This window comes from Otolemur garnettii, unplaced genomic scaffold (genome assembly GCF_000181295.1).
Source record: "Otolemur garnettii isolate 467f Iridium unplaced genomic scaffold, OtoGar3 scaffold00013, whole genome shotgun sequence".
Lineage (NCBI taxonomy): Eukaryota > Metazoa > Chordata > Mammalia > Primates > Galagidae > Otolemur > Otolemur garnettii.
This window is the reverse complement of record NW_003852408.1, coordinates 10,127,580-10,145,196: the sequence shown is the minus strand read 5'-3', so window position 1 is coordinate 10,145,196 and position 17,617 is coordinate 10,127,580. Positions and strand designations below refer to the sequence as shown.

The 17,617-nt window shown below is 43.0% G+C and overlaps 1 protein-coding gene across 2 annotated transcripts in view; it reads left to right on the top strand.

Annotated features, from left to right (window-relative positions):
- The window catches only part of SGPP2 (sphingosine-1-phosphate phosphatase 2), a 112,558-nt gene that overhangs the window by 82,975 nt on the left and 11,966 nt on the right, over window positions 1-17,617 (top strand). For both annotated transcript variants that reach the window (XM_003784908.1, XM_023510432.1), the window contains 2 exons: window positions 1,957-2,136; window positions 3,106-3,195. In XM_003784908.1, coding sequence (XP_003784956.1) covers window positions 1,957-2,136; window positions 3,106-3,195 — 270 coding nt within the window. The remainder of the gene's footprint in view (window positions 1-1,956; window positions 2,137-3,105; window positions 3,196-17,617) is intronic.

The following is a 17,617-nucleotide window of genomic DNA, read 5'->3' as shown; positions in this document are numbered from 1 at the left end:
AAAAAAAAAAAGGGTTGTGATTATAGTCATTGTTATTTGAAATGTATTATTCAGAGTCAATGTATTTTGCTATGGCGATATTTTTTTAGTGGAATGAACAATTGTCCTGATTCTTCAAAACAGCCTTCAAACATAGCAGGTGAAATATGAATGAGGTAAAAGAACTCATGAACGCAGGTCACCCAATCAGTCATTGCCTTAGGATTTTAGGATTTCCCATCTCTGGGGATTTTTAAGTATTTTTAAGTAACTAGAATGAGTGATTATGCCTGTAATACTTTGTTTATGTTGGTGAGTGAGGAAGGGGTAGGGCTGAGAAAAATATTTCAAGCAGCCTCTGAGAAATTCCCGGTCAATAATATCAGCGAGTTTTCAATCGCCCAAATAATAGTCAGTTAGATGTGGTTTTTACAGGTTCCCAAGAGGGAGGCAAAGACATCAAAAGAGTGAGCCGGTTTCCAGGAGAGGAGTTGCTGGTAATAAGGGGCTGGTAAAGAGGTTAAGTTTCAAAGTCTGATTGGAAATTGCAGCTATGGAATTCGGAATCCTTGTCACTGAGGCTTTATAGCCTGTGGATTTGGCCTGCTGTGCACAGGCCGTGGCTCTTAGTTTTTAACCCTGAGGAAAGTGGCAGTGGAGCACAAAAACATATGCAGCGCCTTCTGGGGGGTCCTGGGGGTGCGGGAATAATGCTCAGAATTAACCGGCAAGTAAAGGAGTTAAAAGAAAGCACCAGCATGCGGGGACTCCTGAAGCATCCTAGCAGACTAATCAAAGGTATCTGGACATAGTCCTTCATCGAGGATAAAGCAAGGTAACTTTATCCATCACAAGCTAAATAAAATCCGAGTAGGATCAGTCCAGTCATGATAAGTTTTATGATAAAAACTCATGACAAGAATGTGCAAGAATGCCATGGAAAACTTTTCACGCTTTCCTGTGCATACGAATCAGCTGGCCGTCTGGCCAAAGTGAAGATTCTAATGCAGCCACTCTGAGCAGGGGCCTGCAATTTAAAACAGCTCCAGCTGGCGCTGGGACTGCCAGTCCTCAGACCACACTTTGAGTTGTAGATCATAAAATTTTGTCCTGTAATTTTGTTTTTCACAAAACAAATTAATCTGCTGTTAATATGCATTAAATTCTGATTTCTATCTTCTGCTTTAAAAGGTGGAGAAGGGACAAGATTTCTTCATTCATGACCTCATGGAAAAAACATTTGGAAAAACTTCATGTTGAATTGTCTTTATTTGGGGGTTGAAAATACACGTGCCATTTGTTTGATGGATGCCCCTGATTACAGAATGAAGTTAATTAAATTCAGTATGTTGTCTACATACAACAACAGTGGCATTCAAAAAATGTTTAACTAGAAGTTCTGTAAGAGCAGTCACTTTTGTGGTTAAAATTTGAAAACAAGCACTGCCTGCTTTCAACATTAGATTGTCTTTAGCACAGAACCATCCTGGGTTTGGAGAGAGTGTCATGGGGCAGTAGAAAGCACAAATTCCAAAGCCAGAATTCCTAGATTCTCATCCCAGTTCTGCCACTTAATGACTATGTGTTTGTGGATGAGCGTGTGATAGTTTACTCATCTGTAAAATGGGTCTGCAATCTACAGGACTTACTCGACTGAGTTAATATCTATAAAGCTCTTAGAACAGTGCCAGCACATTGTATGCCTTATATAAATGTTTTTTTAAATAGATGATCAAAATAAACAATGTATGTGTCAATGTCACATCTTAGCTGCTCTCTGATCCCAGGGAACCCAGAAAGCCTGTTCTCCTTTTACTTACTAAAACATCCTGTGAGACTTTCCCAATCAGTAGGTGGCCAGAGAGAAAAGAGACTTCGGCCGAAAAAACTGGGAACCCCCAAAGAAATCCATGACATTTAGGAATGTGTCCATTTTCCTTACGTGGTTAGACTTACCTCAGTTCTTTGGTCTTGCAGTTGGTGATGTATATTGGTCAGGTGGCCAAGGATATCTTGAAGTGGCCCCGTCCTTCCTCCCCTCCTGTTGTGAAACTTGAAAAGAGAGTGATTGCCGAATTCGGAATGCCGTCCACCCATGCCATGGCCGCCACGGCCATTGCCTTCACCTTCCTCATCTGTACTATGGACAGATACCAGGTAAGGAGACCTCATTCTTCTTCCTCCAGGGTCCAACGCTCCCCATATAACAAGGCAGCAAATCGAGGCTGCACTTCAGAATTTTCTCTTAAATCTGCTGTGAGGGACTTTAAGATTTATGAAATAAAGACTGAGGGGAACTTGAGACTATTGATCTGTTTGTTGATGGCAATTGCTTCCTAAGTAAGTGACATATAATTTAGCATCCAATCAGGTAGGGCCTGAGTGTGAATGTGGACGCGATTAGTCGTGATACCAGGACAACTAGCAGAACATGGGCCGCCCCGGGTGACGGGCCGCGCTCTGTCAACTTTGATCTCATTGCTGTGGATACCACACACAGCGTTAGAACCTGAAGCATGCGGAGCCCCATCTCTGTGTCTAGTTTGTAAGCAGGGTATCTGTGTGTCCTTTCATGACCCAGCATTAGCCAGATCCTCCAGCAGCTCCCCGCACGTGTTGAGGTTAGTAGAGTCGGCACCAGGGCTTTCACGTCTGTCCATAAATATGCCCATTCCTAGTTTGAGCTGTTGCCCCTGGGTCTCCTCAGAAGAAGTCGCTTGTTGTGACTTTCATATTATAGCACTGGCCATCTACTGTGCCCCTTGGCTAAATTGTTTCTTAAATTCTAATTTAAGAATAAATAGGAATAAAAATTATTCAGTCCCCTAACACTGCCCGCACAATAGTTGTTGTCATGAGTCTTCAGGCCAAGTTCTGCTGTCTCATCGCATGTTTATATGTTGTGAAACTTCGTTCTAGAACTGGAAGGCCTAGGAAGGCCTCTTCCCCTACTTTCTTTGATTTCCCCCATTTAAAAAACGTCTTTAGATAATCCTATTGCTGTGTATGGAATACGAGATTCAGACTAGCAATCATTGCAAGGGGAGCCCTTTTCTCACCTCCGATGTCAAAGGGTGTCTGTCTGAGTGTGATCTAATTCCCTTGTTTTCCCTCCTCCCCCCACAGTACCCTTTTGTTTTGGGACTGGCGGTGGCTGTGCTGTTTTCCACCTTGGTGTGTCTCAGCAGGATCTACACCGGCATGCACACGGTCCTGGTAAGGCTTTGTGCTCAGGTCTCGTGGTGATGGCTTAAATAACGTTCTGGTCAGCGTGTCAGTGTGTTCCTCATGCTACTTATTTATAAAGCCATTTGCATATGTAATTATATTTTTCATCAGGCCAGTGAGTTAAGTAATTATTATGTTACAGCTCATGCCTAATAATAGTAATGAAATATGAAGGTAATATTAACAAGGCTGAGCGAGGCTAGAGCCTCAGGACTTTGAAGATGAGCTGGGAGAGCAATGGAGACTCAGGTAATTTATTTCCATGTTGGCTTACTGATGATGCAGCGACCAGCACAGAAAAAACACCCCAGGTTAAGGACACCCATGAGTGGACACGGTCCCCATTTAGGTAGTCACAGAGAAGACCTGAAATTCACAGGGGTCTCCGCTAACTTTCAGGTTAAGGGTCATGCCAGGTCATAGGAGGTGGTGTCACAAACAGGGAGATATCTGAATTTAAGGTCTGTCCACCCAGGGTGACAGGGGGTCCCAGGTTTTGGAAAACAGTTGAGGGCCAGTCCTATTCTTTTCCCTACATCTGTGCTGTCCCAGTCCCATCTTGCTCCCTGCCTGGTGGCTGCTGAGAGGAAGGGGAGGGGGCAGGGCACATTCTCAATTCGCTACACTACTGCTTCTGATTACAAAGAGGCTCTCTCCAAATATGTCCTTGGACTTCAAGGCGGAGTTAAGGAGCATTCTCGGGTGTTTTAGCATTTCTTTTATCTGGGCCTAGTTTTTAATTTCCATCGGTTTTAATAAAATAATGATTTGGAGGAACTCAGGTTAAAGTTAAAACCAAAGTAAATGTGAGGACGTGGAGTTACAGGAATGAATAAAGAACACACACACCACCTCAGTGAAAATGCAGCGACATTTTTTCCTTTTCTTTTTGAAGTGGGTTATAGGAATGGAGGAGTAGATACTGGCGGAAAGGTGGATTAGGCCTCTCGTGCAGGTGCAAGGAGTGAATGCAGCCACTCTTTGTGGAGCATCTGTCCACGAAGAAAGTGGAGCAGTGGGCCACAGCAATGTGGGATGCAGGGCTTCTTCATGCAGATCCTAGAGCCTGACTCGGGGGCAAGCCAGGCTCCAGTCAGACTTCAGACCCAAGCGTGGCTCAGGGTGCCAGGGTCATGAGGTCTAGAAGCACAAGCGAATGATTGGTTTTAATACCAGCATGAAGTTAAATTGTGGATTAGTAATCTTCTTTATTCAATGGCAATTTAATAAGCTCCTATAGGTGTCAGGCTTCAAACTAGATCTGGGATATATTGTGGCAAACAAACATGCCCCACTCCCTGGGCCTCTGGCGTCTACGCATGTGAAACTCATATGATGAGTACTGTAATTAGCACGGAACCGCCAGATTGAGCCACTAAGGTAGCCAACAGTCTCTGGGACTGCTGTCCGGGACTGCTGTGTGCAGTGGCTCTCCATCATAGCTGCATCATCAGATCCTGTGGACACTTTTGAAACAAACGGAGAGATATGCGTGCCCCCTCGTATAACGTTATTCGTCACAATAGACAAAAGGTAGAAGCTCCCCCATGCTCACTGACGGATGAATGGATAAACAAACAGGCATAACTAGGAGATATTTGGGGTTCGGTTCCAGAGACCACAACAAAATGAATCCTGCAACAAAGCAAATATTGCAGTCAAGCGAGTTGCACAATTTTTTTGGTTTCCCAGTGCGTATAAAAGATATATTTATATTATGCTGTAGTCTAGTAAGTGTATAATAGACTATGTCCAAAAAAATAGTGCATATTCCTTAATTTAAAAAATACTGCTAAAAAATGCTAAGGATCCTTTGAGCCTTCAGCAAGTTGTAATCCTTTTGCTGAAAGCAGGTCTTGCCTCAGTGGTGATGGCTGCCGACTGGCAGGGTGGCGGTCGCTGATTGTTGGGGTGGCTGTGGCAGGTACTTAAAGCTTGCTGCCTCAATTCACTTTTGCTCTTTCACAGAAGATTTGTGAAACAGAAGGCAATGCTGTTTTTTTCTTTTCTATTTTCCTTTATAAATGCCAAGCCACATGATGCTGTTTGATAGAGTTTGACCCACAGTAGAATTTTTTGAAAAATTGGAGTCAGTCTTTTCAAACCCTGCCACTACTTTATCAACTAAGTGTATGTAATATTCTAAATCTTTGTGGTCATTTCAACAAGGTTCACAGCAGCTTCACCAGGAGTAGAATCCATTTCAGGAGACTATTTTGGCCGAGTACAGAGGCTCATGTCTATAATCCTGGCACTCTGGGAGGCCAAAGCAGGAGGATGTCTTGAGCTCAGGAGTTTGAGACCAGCCTGAGCAAGAGCAAGACCTCATCTGTACTAAAAACAGAAAAATTAGACAGGCATCACGGCAAGTGCCTATAGTCCCAGCTCCTGGGGAGGCTGAGATAGGAGGATCACTTGAGCCCAAGAATTTGAAAACTTTTATGGCACCACTGCACTCTAGCCCAGATGGCAAGACTAATAAAGTGATACACTGTCCAAAAACAAAAAGAACTCTTTTTTTGCTGATATATAAGGAGCAACACCTCATCCCTTTAAGTTTTATTTTGAAAACATAATTTATTCATATCTTTAGGTCACACTTCTAGTTCTCCTGCTACTTTTGACACATCTGCAGTTACTTCCTCCACTGACGTCTCAACCCCCTCAAAGTCATCTGCAAGGGTTGGAATCAACTTCTCCCAAACTATAGTTCATGTTGATATTTTGACCTCCTCTCATAAAATACAAATGCTCTTGCTGGCCTCTAGAATGATGACTCTTTTCCAGAGGTTTTCAATATCCTTTGTTTAAATCCATCAGAGCAATTACTATAGACATATCCTTACAGACTTGAGAGTTGAAATTATGCCTTAATCCATGGGTGGGCTGCAGAATGGATGCTGTGTTTGCAGGCATGATACCAGCATCCGTGCATATCTGTATCAGAACTCTCGGGTGGTCAGGTGCATTGTCGATGAGCAGTAGTCAGAGAGGAATCTTATTTTCTGAGCAGTGGGTCTCAGATGTTCAGTAAACCATGCTGTGAGCAGATGTGCAGTCATCCAGGCTTTGTTATTCCATTTATAGAGCACAGGCAGAGAATATTTAGCATAATTCTTAAGAGCCCTAGGATTTTCAAAATGGTAAATGGGCATTGGCTTTGATTTAAAGTCTAGCTGCAGTAGACCATAATGAGAGGGTCTGCCTGTCCTCTGTAGTCTGGTACTGACTTCCCTTCTCTCCTCTAGCTATAAAAGTCCTAGAAATCATCTTCTTCCAATAGAAGACTGTTCTCTCTACAGTGAAAACCTATTGAGTGTAGCCACCTTCACCAATTAATTGAAGAATTAATTGATAAGAATTGAAGTGACTTAGGGCCTTGCTCTAGATTAGGCCCTGGCTTAAGGGAATGTTCTGGCTCATGTGATCTTCTATCCAGACCATTACAATTTTCTCTATATCAGCAATAAGGCTATTTTGCTTTTTAAATCATTCATATGATTTGAACACTTAAAGGCTATTGTAGAGTTATCAAATGGCCTGATTCCAATATTTCTGTGAGACAGAGAATAGGAAGGCCTGGGGGGGGGGGAGAGAGCTGGGGGAATGGCTGCTCAGTGGAGCAGTCAAAACACACACAACACTGGTCAGTTAACTTTATCATCTTATATGGAAGCAATTTGTGGCGCCTCAAAATAATTACTATCATAATGTAAAGTTCACTGAGGGAACACTTTCACACTGTTGGTAGGATTGCAAACTAACACAGCCTCTTTGGGAAGAGGTATGGAGAATCTTTGAAGAGCTAAAAGTAAACCTTCCATTTGATCCCACTGTCCCATTACTAAGCATCTACCTAGAAGAAAAAAAATCACTTTATCATAAGGACATATGTACTAGGTTGTTTCACAGCTCAAATTACAGTCAACCAAGATGTGGAAACAACCTAAATGCTCTTCAACCCAGGAATGGGTTAATAAACTGTGGTATATGTACACCATGGAATACTATTCAGCCATAAAAAGATGGAGACTTTACATCTTTTGTATTAACCTGGAAGAGTTGAAACATTTTTCTTTTTTGGACACAGAGTCTCAAGTTGTCACCCTGAGTAGAGTTCCATGGTGTCACAGCTCACAGCAACCTCAAACTCTTGGGTTTAAGCAATTCTCTTGCTTCAGCCTCCCAAGTAGCTGGGACTACAGGTGCCTGCCACAATGCCCAGGTATTTTTGGTTGTAGTTCTAATTGTTGTTGGGTGGGCCTGGGCTGGATTTGAACCCACCACCTCTGGTATATGTGGCTGGCCTCCTAGCCACTTGAGCTACAGGTGCCAAGCCGAAACATATTCTTCTTAGTAAAGTATCACGTGAAGGGAGAGGCAAGAATGAAATGTACTCAATTCTAATATGAACCAGTAGACGATGTCATATACAGCCACATAAGAGAAAAACTCAATTCAATTCAAGTTGGGGGGAGGGGGTATGAGGCAAGGGGGAGAAGGCAGAAGAGGGGGATGGGTGTGCTCCCATCTAACGGGCACAATGTAAGGGTATATGGCACCTCCTGGGGCCGGAGATGACTGCAGCAAGGACCCTGCCTAACAAAGGCAAACATTGTCACCTAATTGTTTATATCCTCAGGTTAATCTGAAATTTTAAAACAAATTCAAAATAAAAAAACAAAAAAGATCACAGATCACCACAACAAATGTAACAATAATGAAAATGTTTAAAATATTGAAAGAATTACCAAAGTGTGACAGACACAAAGTGAGCTCATGCTGTTAGAAAAATGGCACCGAAAGACCTGCTGGACCCAGGGTTGCCATAGACATTCAACTTGTAAAAGTATATGTGGGAAGCAGAGTCCATTTGTGGGCAATAAAATGAGATATTCCTGCTACATACAGTGGCATATTACTCAGCCTTAAAAAGGAAGGACATTCTGGCACACACTGCAGCCATAAAAGGACAGAGATCCTGTGCTTCCACTTACATGAAGTATTTGGAGTGATCCAATTCATACAGACAGAGTATATGCAGAGTGTTTGCAGAGGCTGGGGAGAGGTGGAAATGTGGAGTTATTTAACGGGTTTTGCAAGATGAAAAGAGTTCTGGAATTGGATAGTGGTGACGTTACACAACAGTATAAATATTCTCAATACACTGTGTACTTTAAAATGGTTGGATGGTAATTTTTTTGTTATATTCTACTGTACATACATATATATACACACACACACATACACAGAGGGTGCCAAAACTATATACACATTCTAAGAAAGGAAAAAGCTATATTAAAATTGTAATACTCAATTTTGACTTCTGCAATTACAAGAGATATGCTATACAAGATAACAAAGGTTACCAGTGCATATTGAGTATTGCAATTTTAATATAGTTTTTCCTTTCCAAAATGTATACATTTTTCTGGCACCATGTGTGGTATGTGTGTGTATGTGTGTGTGTGTGTGTGTGTAGATAGGTCCTAGGTTTGGGTATTGTTTTAAAGCTCCCCAATTGATTTTAATGTGCAGCCAGGATTGAGAGTCGTTCATTGGACAAATGAAGATAATCCTTTATTGCTGGGCACGGGCAAGCGTCTGAACAAGACTGGGCAGGAAGGGGGCAGAGAGGTGGAGCCAGGTGCTGTGCAGGGACACAGTGTGCACAGGATGGACCGCCGTGAGCCCACGCAGTTTCAACGCCCTGGCTTGTGAGCCCATCGTTTTGGTGGCTGCCTGTTGTACATAGATGTTCCTCCATGCAGAAGCAGGAAGAGCAGTTGAGGAAGAAGAATAATTTTCTGATCTCAGCCCTTACGAAATCACTCCTCGTCAGAGGCAGTTTGCTGCCCCGGTCAAGCCTTTGCTGACAGGCTGCAGTTAGACTCCTGGGCAGGCCCGAGTGAAGCTTAGGGAGACACTCAACCTGCATGGTGCTGTCACCATTCTCATCAGACCAGATGTGGCCCCACCTGTGGCAAGGGCGTTCCGATCTACCAAGATGTCTAAGCAAGAGATGTGGGCAACACCCCAGCTCCTACCTACCCACACCTCTTTCAGTCAGGTAGTCACCAGGCTGAATCAGTTCTGGCTCTTAAATAGATCTCAAAGCTATTGTGTGACAGTGTGTTGTTTCCAAGTCTGATTATGCTGTTCCACACATGGGGAAGCCTCTCTGTGCCCTCCTGGAACTGGCCTGTGAGAGAAGTCAGCACAGTCTGTGCCCAAACACAGTAATAAAGCACGGGCTTCTTGAGGACATCACTGACTAGCTGATTGTACCATACCTGTGGCTGCTGTCCCTCTGGGCTCATCGTTCGCAGTAAAACGAAGTTCCTTATTGCTTAAGCCAGTTTTTATTGAGGTCTTACATTTGCCACAGTGAAAAGCATTCTAAGTGAAGCAATGATTTACAGAAACAATATTTTGGTGTATAATTTCACGTTCTCTTGGTTTGAAGAATAAACCAACTGGAGCCATTAGGGAAAACATGGGGGAGGGGGAGAATGTCTTAGAAGAGTGGCTGGGGGAGCTCATAGAATTCACGGTGAGGTCAAACAGGAGAGATGAGAAGCAGGTGGCTCCTAGGAGCTCCACATTCTTCCTTCAGAGTGTCGCCATCCACACATCTCAGTTCCCAGCAACTCCTCCCTCAGATCAGAAGTCTAACATATGGAGGGGGGACTGTGGTTGGACCTGCTACCACCTTTGCATCATTGAGCCCTGGCAGGACAGTAAGGTCGCAGGGCAGAAATGAGACCCCAGGCCCCACCCCTGAGGTGTGAAGGCAGTGTCTTGAGAGCAGACCAGAAGGAGCCCAGTAAGGTCGCCCAGTGGAGGGTGCCCACACATCAGGGGTTCCCCTCTGCACTGGTCAGGACTCCTTGAAAGCATATGACTGGCACCAGCTCAAACAAGTTTAAGCTTAAAGGGAAATGTGTTGCTTTTTATAACCACAGTATAAAGAGGTCAGAGGTGCAGCTAGACTTCCAGAGAGCGGGACCCACAGCCTTGACTTTCCTCCAAAGCTCCCTATACCACTCTCCCCAAGCTCATCCCTTTCCACATGGTTCTGCATGGTGGAGTCACAGTCTCAGGCGACTCTTCTCCCTGAGATTAGACCTAGGGAGCTCAGTGTTTAAATACTTCCCCTATCGTTCCTGAAAGGACTCCAGTATGGAGAGTTTTAGGAAAGATCTCTAATTGGCCTCTCTAGATAATGGGTTGGTCCATTGCTGCACCAAATGTAAGGGGTGCCAAGGACTGTGACTGGACCCGCCTGTGTGAGCAGGGGCTCTGATGGCTGTAAGGGTTAGGGTTAGGATTGGCATCCAGAAGGCGCAGTTCCCCAAAATAAACCCCCTCCTGTGAACAGAAATAGAAGGCAGAGCTGTGTGATATACTTTCTATACCAACACCATGGCATTTGTCCTACACTTTCAAAGGCTTAAAAACTGGACCTAGGGCTGGGCATAGTGGCTCCTGCCTATAATCCTAGCACTCTGGGAGGCTAAGGCGGTAGATTGCCAGAGCTTAGGAGTTCAAGACCCACCTGAGCAAGAGTGAGACCCCATCTCTAAAAATAGCCAGGTGTTAGGGTGTGCACCTGTAGTCCCAGCTACTCAGGAGGCTGAGGCAAGTGGATCACTTGAGCCCAGGAGTTTGAGGTTGCTGTGAGCTATGAAGCCACTGCACTCTACTGAGGCTGTCTCAAAAAAACAAAACAAAACAAAACCGGTCCTAATATTTATTACATTTGTGGTTTTGGAGGAAAGACGACTAGAGCAAATTGAGAAGGCTGATCACCCTATATTTATGATGCCCTGAATTGTTCAACTTGATTTTAAGTCCTTGGACTGGTAAAACAGTCATCCCAAATCTGTTAATGGTAAAATTAGACAGAACTTTTGTTGTTAGATTAGTGAATCTGTGAAATATGAATAAATAATGAATGGTAGTTTATTATTTGGGACTGGAACGAGCTGAAACGTGGCTCTGTTTTCTTGTCCGTCTGTTGTTTGATCTGCACATAATTATATAGATACAGGGTTTTGTTTGCTTATTCAATTTATTCCCCCCCCAAGTATTGCTTTACTTTTGGATGGAGTTGGAGGATATTGAAAGGCCTCTAAAATATTAAATTATCCACAGACCATACAAAACTGTGTCCTGGCTTTGAACATTTGAGCATTTTTGTTATGTTTTCTTATGTTGTTTGAAACTACTTTAAAAAAAAATTTACTTCAAGCTACATTAGTTAATTGGGGGGAAAAGCTGACTGTAACATAAATTACACCCTACCAAGCCTCACTTTCTGTTACACCCTGTCGGAGGAGTTACCAAGATAAAAAGGGAATTTGGTTATGTTTTTGAGGATCAGTCACCAAGTTATTTTGCCTATTGTTTTCTCTTTATCCCAAAGAGAAATGTTTCTACTCTTCTGTAAAAATAGAGAATCATTTCTGGTTTCAAACATAATAAATACTCATGGTAAAAAGTCCATTTCCTCTTGTTTTTAAAGTTGTTTTTTTTTTTTAGGACAAAATACATTATTATTAGTTAACCACCAAAGGAGAAGTTCCGACAGCCATTGCTGGGGATGGTGTAAAGGGAAATTGAAGGCATATATGTTTCTATATTAGTTGAAACAAAATTAGGGCTTAGCACAATTTCCAGCAAGAACTGCTTGTGGTATGTATTCCTCATAAGAAACATAGGCAAATTAATTTTATATCTCCCTTCCCCACCCTGTTGAAAAGCCACAGCTGGGGCACAGTTCTCATCTGTTCAGTAAGTGTGGGATGAGTGGGCTGCTGGAATCGTTCTGAATCCAGGAGGGGGCAGGAGTGAGCCTTGAGTGCAGCCCACAGAAGATGTGCCAAGACAGGAGTTGGTGAAGACACTGGAATTATACCAAGATCAGAGGTCCCTATGTGGCAGCGAGCTGAGGTCTGAAGGGCTGAAGTAGGCGATGTAGCCCTGGGTCAGTTTGCCTTAGACCAGAAGGCACTTGTGCCCTTTCTGCTGCCCATGGTTGGCCTTTGACATTCTGTGGTCTGGCCCTGCAGAGGCTGCTCCAGAGGCTGTGTTGCCAGACCTGACTGGGCCTCCTGGGGCTATTGACTAAGTAGCCAAATGAGTTGGGACTCCAGCCACAGGGATGGCCCACTGGGGACATGTTAGTTCCAGTTTATGGGGATAATGCCATGAAGAAAATGGCAGTGCACAAACGGAGAGAAAGTGTCATAGATGAAGAGAGGTCAGGGCAGCCAGCAGAACTCATGAAAACATTGCAAAAATTCATCAAATTATGCATCAAAATCATCGGCTGACTGTGGGAAGCACAGCTGAACAAGTAAACATCAATAGAGAATTAGGAAAATCTTAACTGAAAATCTTGGCCAACAACTCGTAGCTCTTACATCATAACAATGCACCACCTTACACAGCACTGTCTGTGAGGGAGTTTTTAGCCAGTAAACAAATAACTGTATTGGAACTCTCTCCCTACTCATCTGATCTTGCCCCCAGTGACTTCTTTCTTTATCCAAAGAGAAAAGAAATATTGAAAAGAAGACATTCTGATGATATTCAGGACATCAAAGGTAATAGGATGACATCTTTGATGGACATTCTGGAAAAAGAGTTCCAAAATTGCTTTGGAGGGTGGACTAGGCCCTGGTGTTGGTGCATAGCTTTGCAAGGGGAGTACTTCGAAGGTGACCACAGTGATATTCAGCAATTAGGTGTGGTAGCATTTTTTCTAGGATGAGTTTGTGAACTTAATTGTCAGGCCTTGTATATAAGGGATCTGAAATATTTGGAAAACAAAGAAACTGGTTCAGCATTGCTCAACCACAGCTCATCTGTGTATTGGAGGGAAAAGTAGAATCAATTCTAGGCATTTTAAGCAAAATAGGATATTTTACTCGATAAAAGGAAGGTGGTCCTTACATGGTGTCAGAGGGGCTTGCTGAGCAGAAAGGCCACAGCTGTTGCTGCAACGGTGCCAGCACCGCTAGCGGGACCTCTGCCTCCAGCATCTCAGCACTCGCCTACAGGATGACCAGACCCTCAGCTGAATTTAGCCACAGTAGCTTCCTTACTTGCTTTTAGAAATTTGAGCACTGGTGACAAGACATTGCAATCCTTAGTCCTGTGGCTGCAACTCATGTGCCTATGACTTTGCCAGATCACGGAAATAGCAAGAAGTTGGCTTCTACTTCTTCCACCTTCTAGATCCTGCAAGAAGGCACCAAACTGGGCTTCTAATTTCCAGGGGAGCCAAAGGAGAGCAGTTTTACCTTTCCAACATCTCCAGTTCAGCTGAGAGGTGAACATGGATACAGGGTGCCAGGGGATCCCGTTAATCACGCCTTGGGTCCCCTTTTCCTATGGTCATCTAGTTTCTTCTCAGCCACCATGGGGAGCCTTGCTTGGGATAATTTCCTAGAAGAGGACTTCCTAAAAAAGAAAAAAGATTGTACCATTTACCAGCAGAAAGACCAAAACATGATTTCCTGATGTTTGTTTCTATTTTATTAAATATAAATATTTCTATTTCAGTATGTTAAATGATGCTTAAGAGATTTTTCTTTTCTTTTATTTTTTTAGACAGAGTCTCACTCTGTCACCCTCAGTAAAGGGCTGTAGCATCACAGCTCACAGCAACCTCCAACTCTTGGGCTTAAGCGATTCTCTTGCCTCAGCCTCACCAAGTAGCTGGGACTACAGGCGCCCACCACTAATGCCTGGCTTGTTGCAGTTGCCCCTGTTGTTTTAGCTGGCTGCAGCCGGGTTTGAACCAGCCACCCTTGGTATATGGGGTGGCGCCCTACCCGCTAAGCCACAAGCACCACCTGATGCTTAAGAGATTTTAGCCCTTAAAACATAGTTGTCCCTGGGTATCCACGGGGCAGATTAGTTCTAGGACCACCTCCACAGTAACCAGAATCCATGGATGCAGGCCGGGAGTGGGGCCCCCACCTATAATCCCAGCACTCTGGGAGGCTGAGATGGGTGGATTGCCTGAGCTCATGAGTTTGAGACCAGCCTAAGCAAGAGCGAGATCCCATCTCTAAAAATAGTCAGGCATTGTGGTGGGCACATGTAGTCCAAGCTACTTGGGAGGCTGAGGCAAGAGAATCACTTGAGCCCAAGAGTTTGAGGTTGCTATGAGCTATGATGCCATAGCACTCAACCAAGGGCAACAAAGTAAGACTCTGTCTCAAAAAAAAAAAAAATTTCCATGGATGCTCAAGTTCCTTATATAAAATGTCAGTCTCTGCATGTCCTCTCATGTCCTTTAAGTCATCTCTAGGTTACTTACCATACCTAATACAATGTACAGTGTATGCAAAGAGTTATTAGGCTTTATTTTAACAATAACAAGAAAAAAGTCTGTGCATGTTCAGAACAGATGCAGTCATCCATTTTTTTTTTTCCCAATATTTTTTGTTCTGAGGTTGTTTGACTCCATGGCTGTGGAGCCCATGGGTACAGGGAGCCAACTGCAATATAGCTGCTCTGCTATTATGGAAGGGTCTATGTGACATATTAATTTTAAAAAGCAGATTGCAGAACAACTTGTAAGTGTGGTGCTGCTGTTGTAAACATGTGGGTATCTGGGGGGAGCTGGGCAAAGGACTCTGACATGTATTTTTAATAGCAAGCCTGACTTCTTATTCCAAACCAATAAAGCCATTTTTGTTTAATGGATAGATAGTGTGTCTTATTCTCCCTCTATCCAAATATATTTCTTGGTAAGTAATAGCTAATTAAAAATAAAAAAACACATCTTGCTATTGAATGATTGAATAAATAATTATTTGAGCTTTATTATTATTTACATGAGGGCTTCCTGGAAGAGAAGGAAGATTTTTAGACTTTACTACAATGAAAAAAATAGCTCTTCTGGGAGGCACCTGTGGTTCAAAGGGTTAGGGCACCAGCCCCTTATACTGGAGGTGGCAGGTTCAAACCAGGCCCCAGCCAAAAACTGTAAAAAAAAAAAAAAAACCAACAAAACTCTTCTTCTACCAGAACTTGCATTTCTTATGATTTTTTTTTCACTGTATCTTTTTTAAAAATAGAACAATATTTAATGTGAATTTTGGCAACCAAACAAGCACATGGGTTCCAAAGAGCTTGTGTCCTTGTCCTTTTCTGTTTGGGAATCAATCTTAAAACTCACAAACCACTGATTTGTAAAATTCCTCTTAATCGTTGCAACCCTACCTTCCAAATGCAACTGAATGAGGGAACCAAGTTCTCAACAGAATTATCCAGCCTTTCTTTCTCTGTAGTGGCTGTTTCAAAATAAGAAATTCTACCTTTTTTTTTTTATCACTGGGGATTCACTGAAGGTACAAAGAACCAGGTTACACTGAGAGAAATTTCACCTTAAAAAGTTTAGGAATTGATTCCGACTCCATCCAGGTAAACAGAAAAGATGTAAAGTCTCCATCTTTTTATGGCTGAATAGTATTCCATGGTATATACATATACCACAATTTGTTAATCCATTCATGGGCTGATGGGCATTTGGGCTGCTTCTGCAACTTGGCAATTATGAATTGGGCTGCAGTAAACATTCCGGTGCAGCTGTCTTTGTTGTAAAATGAGTTTTGTCTTACTGAGTAGATACCTACTAATGGAATTGCAGGATCAAACAGAAGAAAAATTAAATTAAAAAAATAAAAATAAGAAAACAAACAAAAAGGTTTTTTTGTTTTTGTTTTTGTTTTTTTTTGGACAGTTTCCCTATGTCTCCCTCAGTAGAGTGCTATGGTGTCACAGCTCACAGCAACCTCAAACTCATGGGCTCAAGTAATTCTCTTGCGTCAGCCTCCCAAGTAGCTGGAACTATAGGCGCCTACCATAACGCCCATCCATTTTTGTTTGTTTTTTCTAGCAGGCTCAGACAGGGTTCGAACCCACCAATCCCACTGCTTGTGGCTGACACCCTTACCGCTAATTACTGAGCTACAGGCACCCAGCCAAACAAAAAGTTTAGAGAATTGAGCTGGGCCAAGTCATCTATGAAAAGAAATAGCAATAGTCAATCATTAAAAGGGTGAAGGAACTGTTTATCACCCTAGTTGCTGAAGTTGCCTGAGAACCGGTTGATTACCAAGTGTGTCTTGCTGGTGATCTGATGAACATTAATTTGGTTACATTACAGCAGACAGATGTAGAAGAGTGACTTACATCTCTGCTCTAACATCAGCTAATGGTCTAGGACGCTATTTTAATCTCCAGACACTCTTGAGGTCTGTGTTTACGTACGTCTGTGGGAATGTTCCTTAAAACATGCTCCCTTGGGAAAGGAAATAAACACATCATGTATCATATGTTTAAATGCACACAAGTTTTCCGTTAAGTACTGTGATATATTTGATTTTTTTAAAGGCTCGACACTGACATAAATTTATTTCACGTGCACAGACCTATGGCATAGTTTGCTTTCCACACCATACCCCTAAACTCTCACTATGTTTCTCAAAACAAAGGGTCACCCAAGCACCACAATCTTGTACCTCATTACATCTTGGATGTCACTTCTCCAGCATAATAAAGTTAAATGACTTCACTTTCTTCTTACTTGATAGACACTTAATGACAAGGAAGTCCCACATTCTATACCTGAGATTGTCCAGCCTCAGCAAAGAGAGAACATGGCCATATCTGACGTCACTAGAACAGTCTGCGAAGCAAGACTGACATTTTTTAAACATCCAGTAGTGGCCAGTTCCTAGTGTGGCACAAGGGCAACAAAGTATTACCCCAGGGCGTTCTGCTTTTACACAAGAGCCAGGCCTCAAGGGCTCAAGCCAACATTCCCCACGGTCAGTGACAAAAGACTAGGATAGATTGACTTCTCTAAATGTGAGCGCCCATGCCTCCAGGCCTAGGAAGAATTTCCAGCTGTTTCTCTTGTGTTGCTTTGCACATGTCTTACTACACCGGAATATCACATTAGGACTTTCAAAGACTACATTAGCACCAATAAAATTCACAGACTTTTATTCTTTACATGTTTCCAAAAAGCACAACAGAAGCTCTGACATGCCACTTTTAGGATGAAGAGCTCACATTGACCGTGAGACAGTCTTTGGAGTTCACAGATGTGATCCCCCGACCAGAAGCCTCAGCATCACTTGGAAGTCTGTTAGAAATACAGAGTCCTGGGCCCCGCCCAGACCTACTGAATTAGAACCTGCCTTTTTTTTTTGAGACAGAGTCTCATTCAGTCATCCTTGGTAGAGTGCCATGGCATCATAGCTCACAGCAACCTCAAATTCCTGGGCACCAGCAGTCTTCCTGCCTCAACCTCCTGGGTGGCTGGGACTACAGGTGCCCACTACTATGCCTGGTTAGTTTTCTATTTTTAGTAGAGATGGGG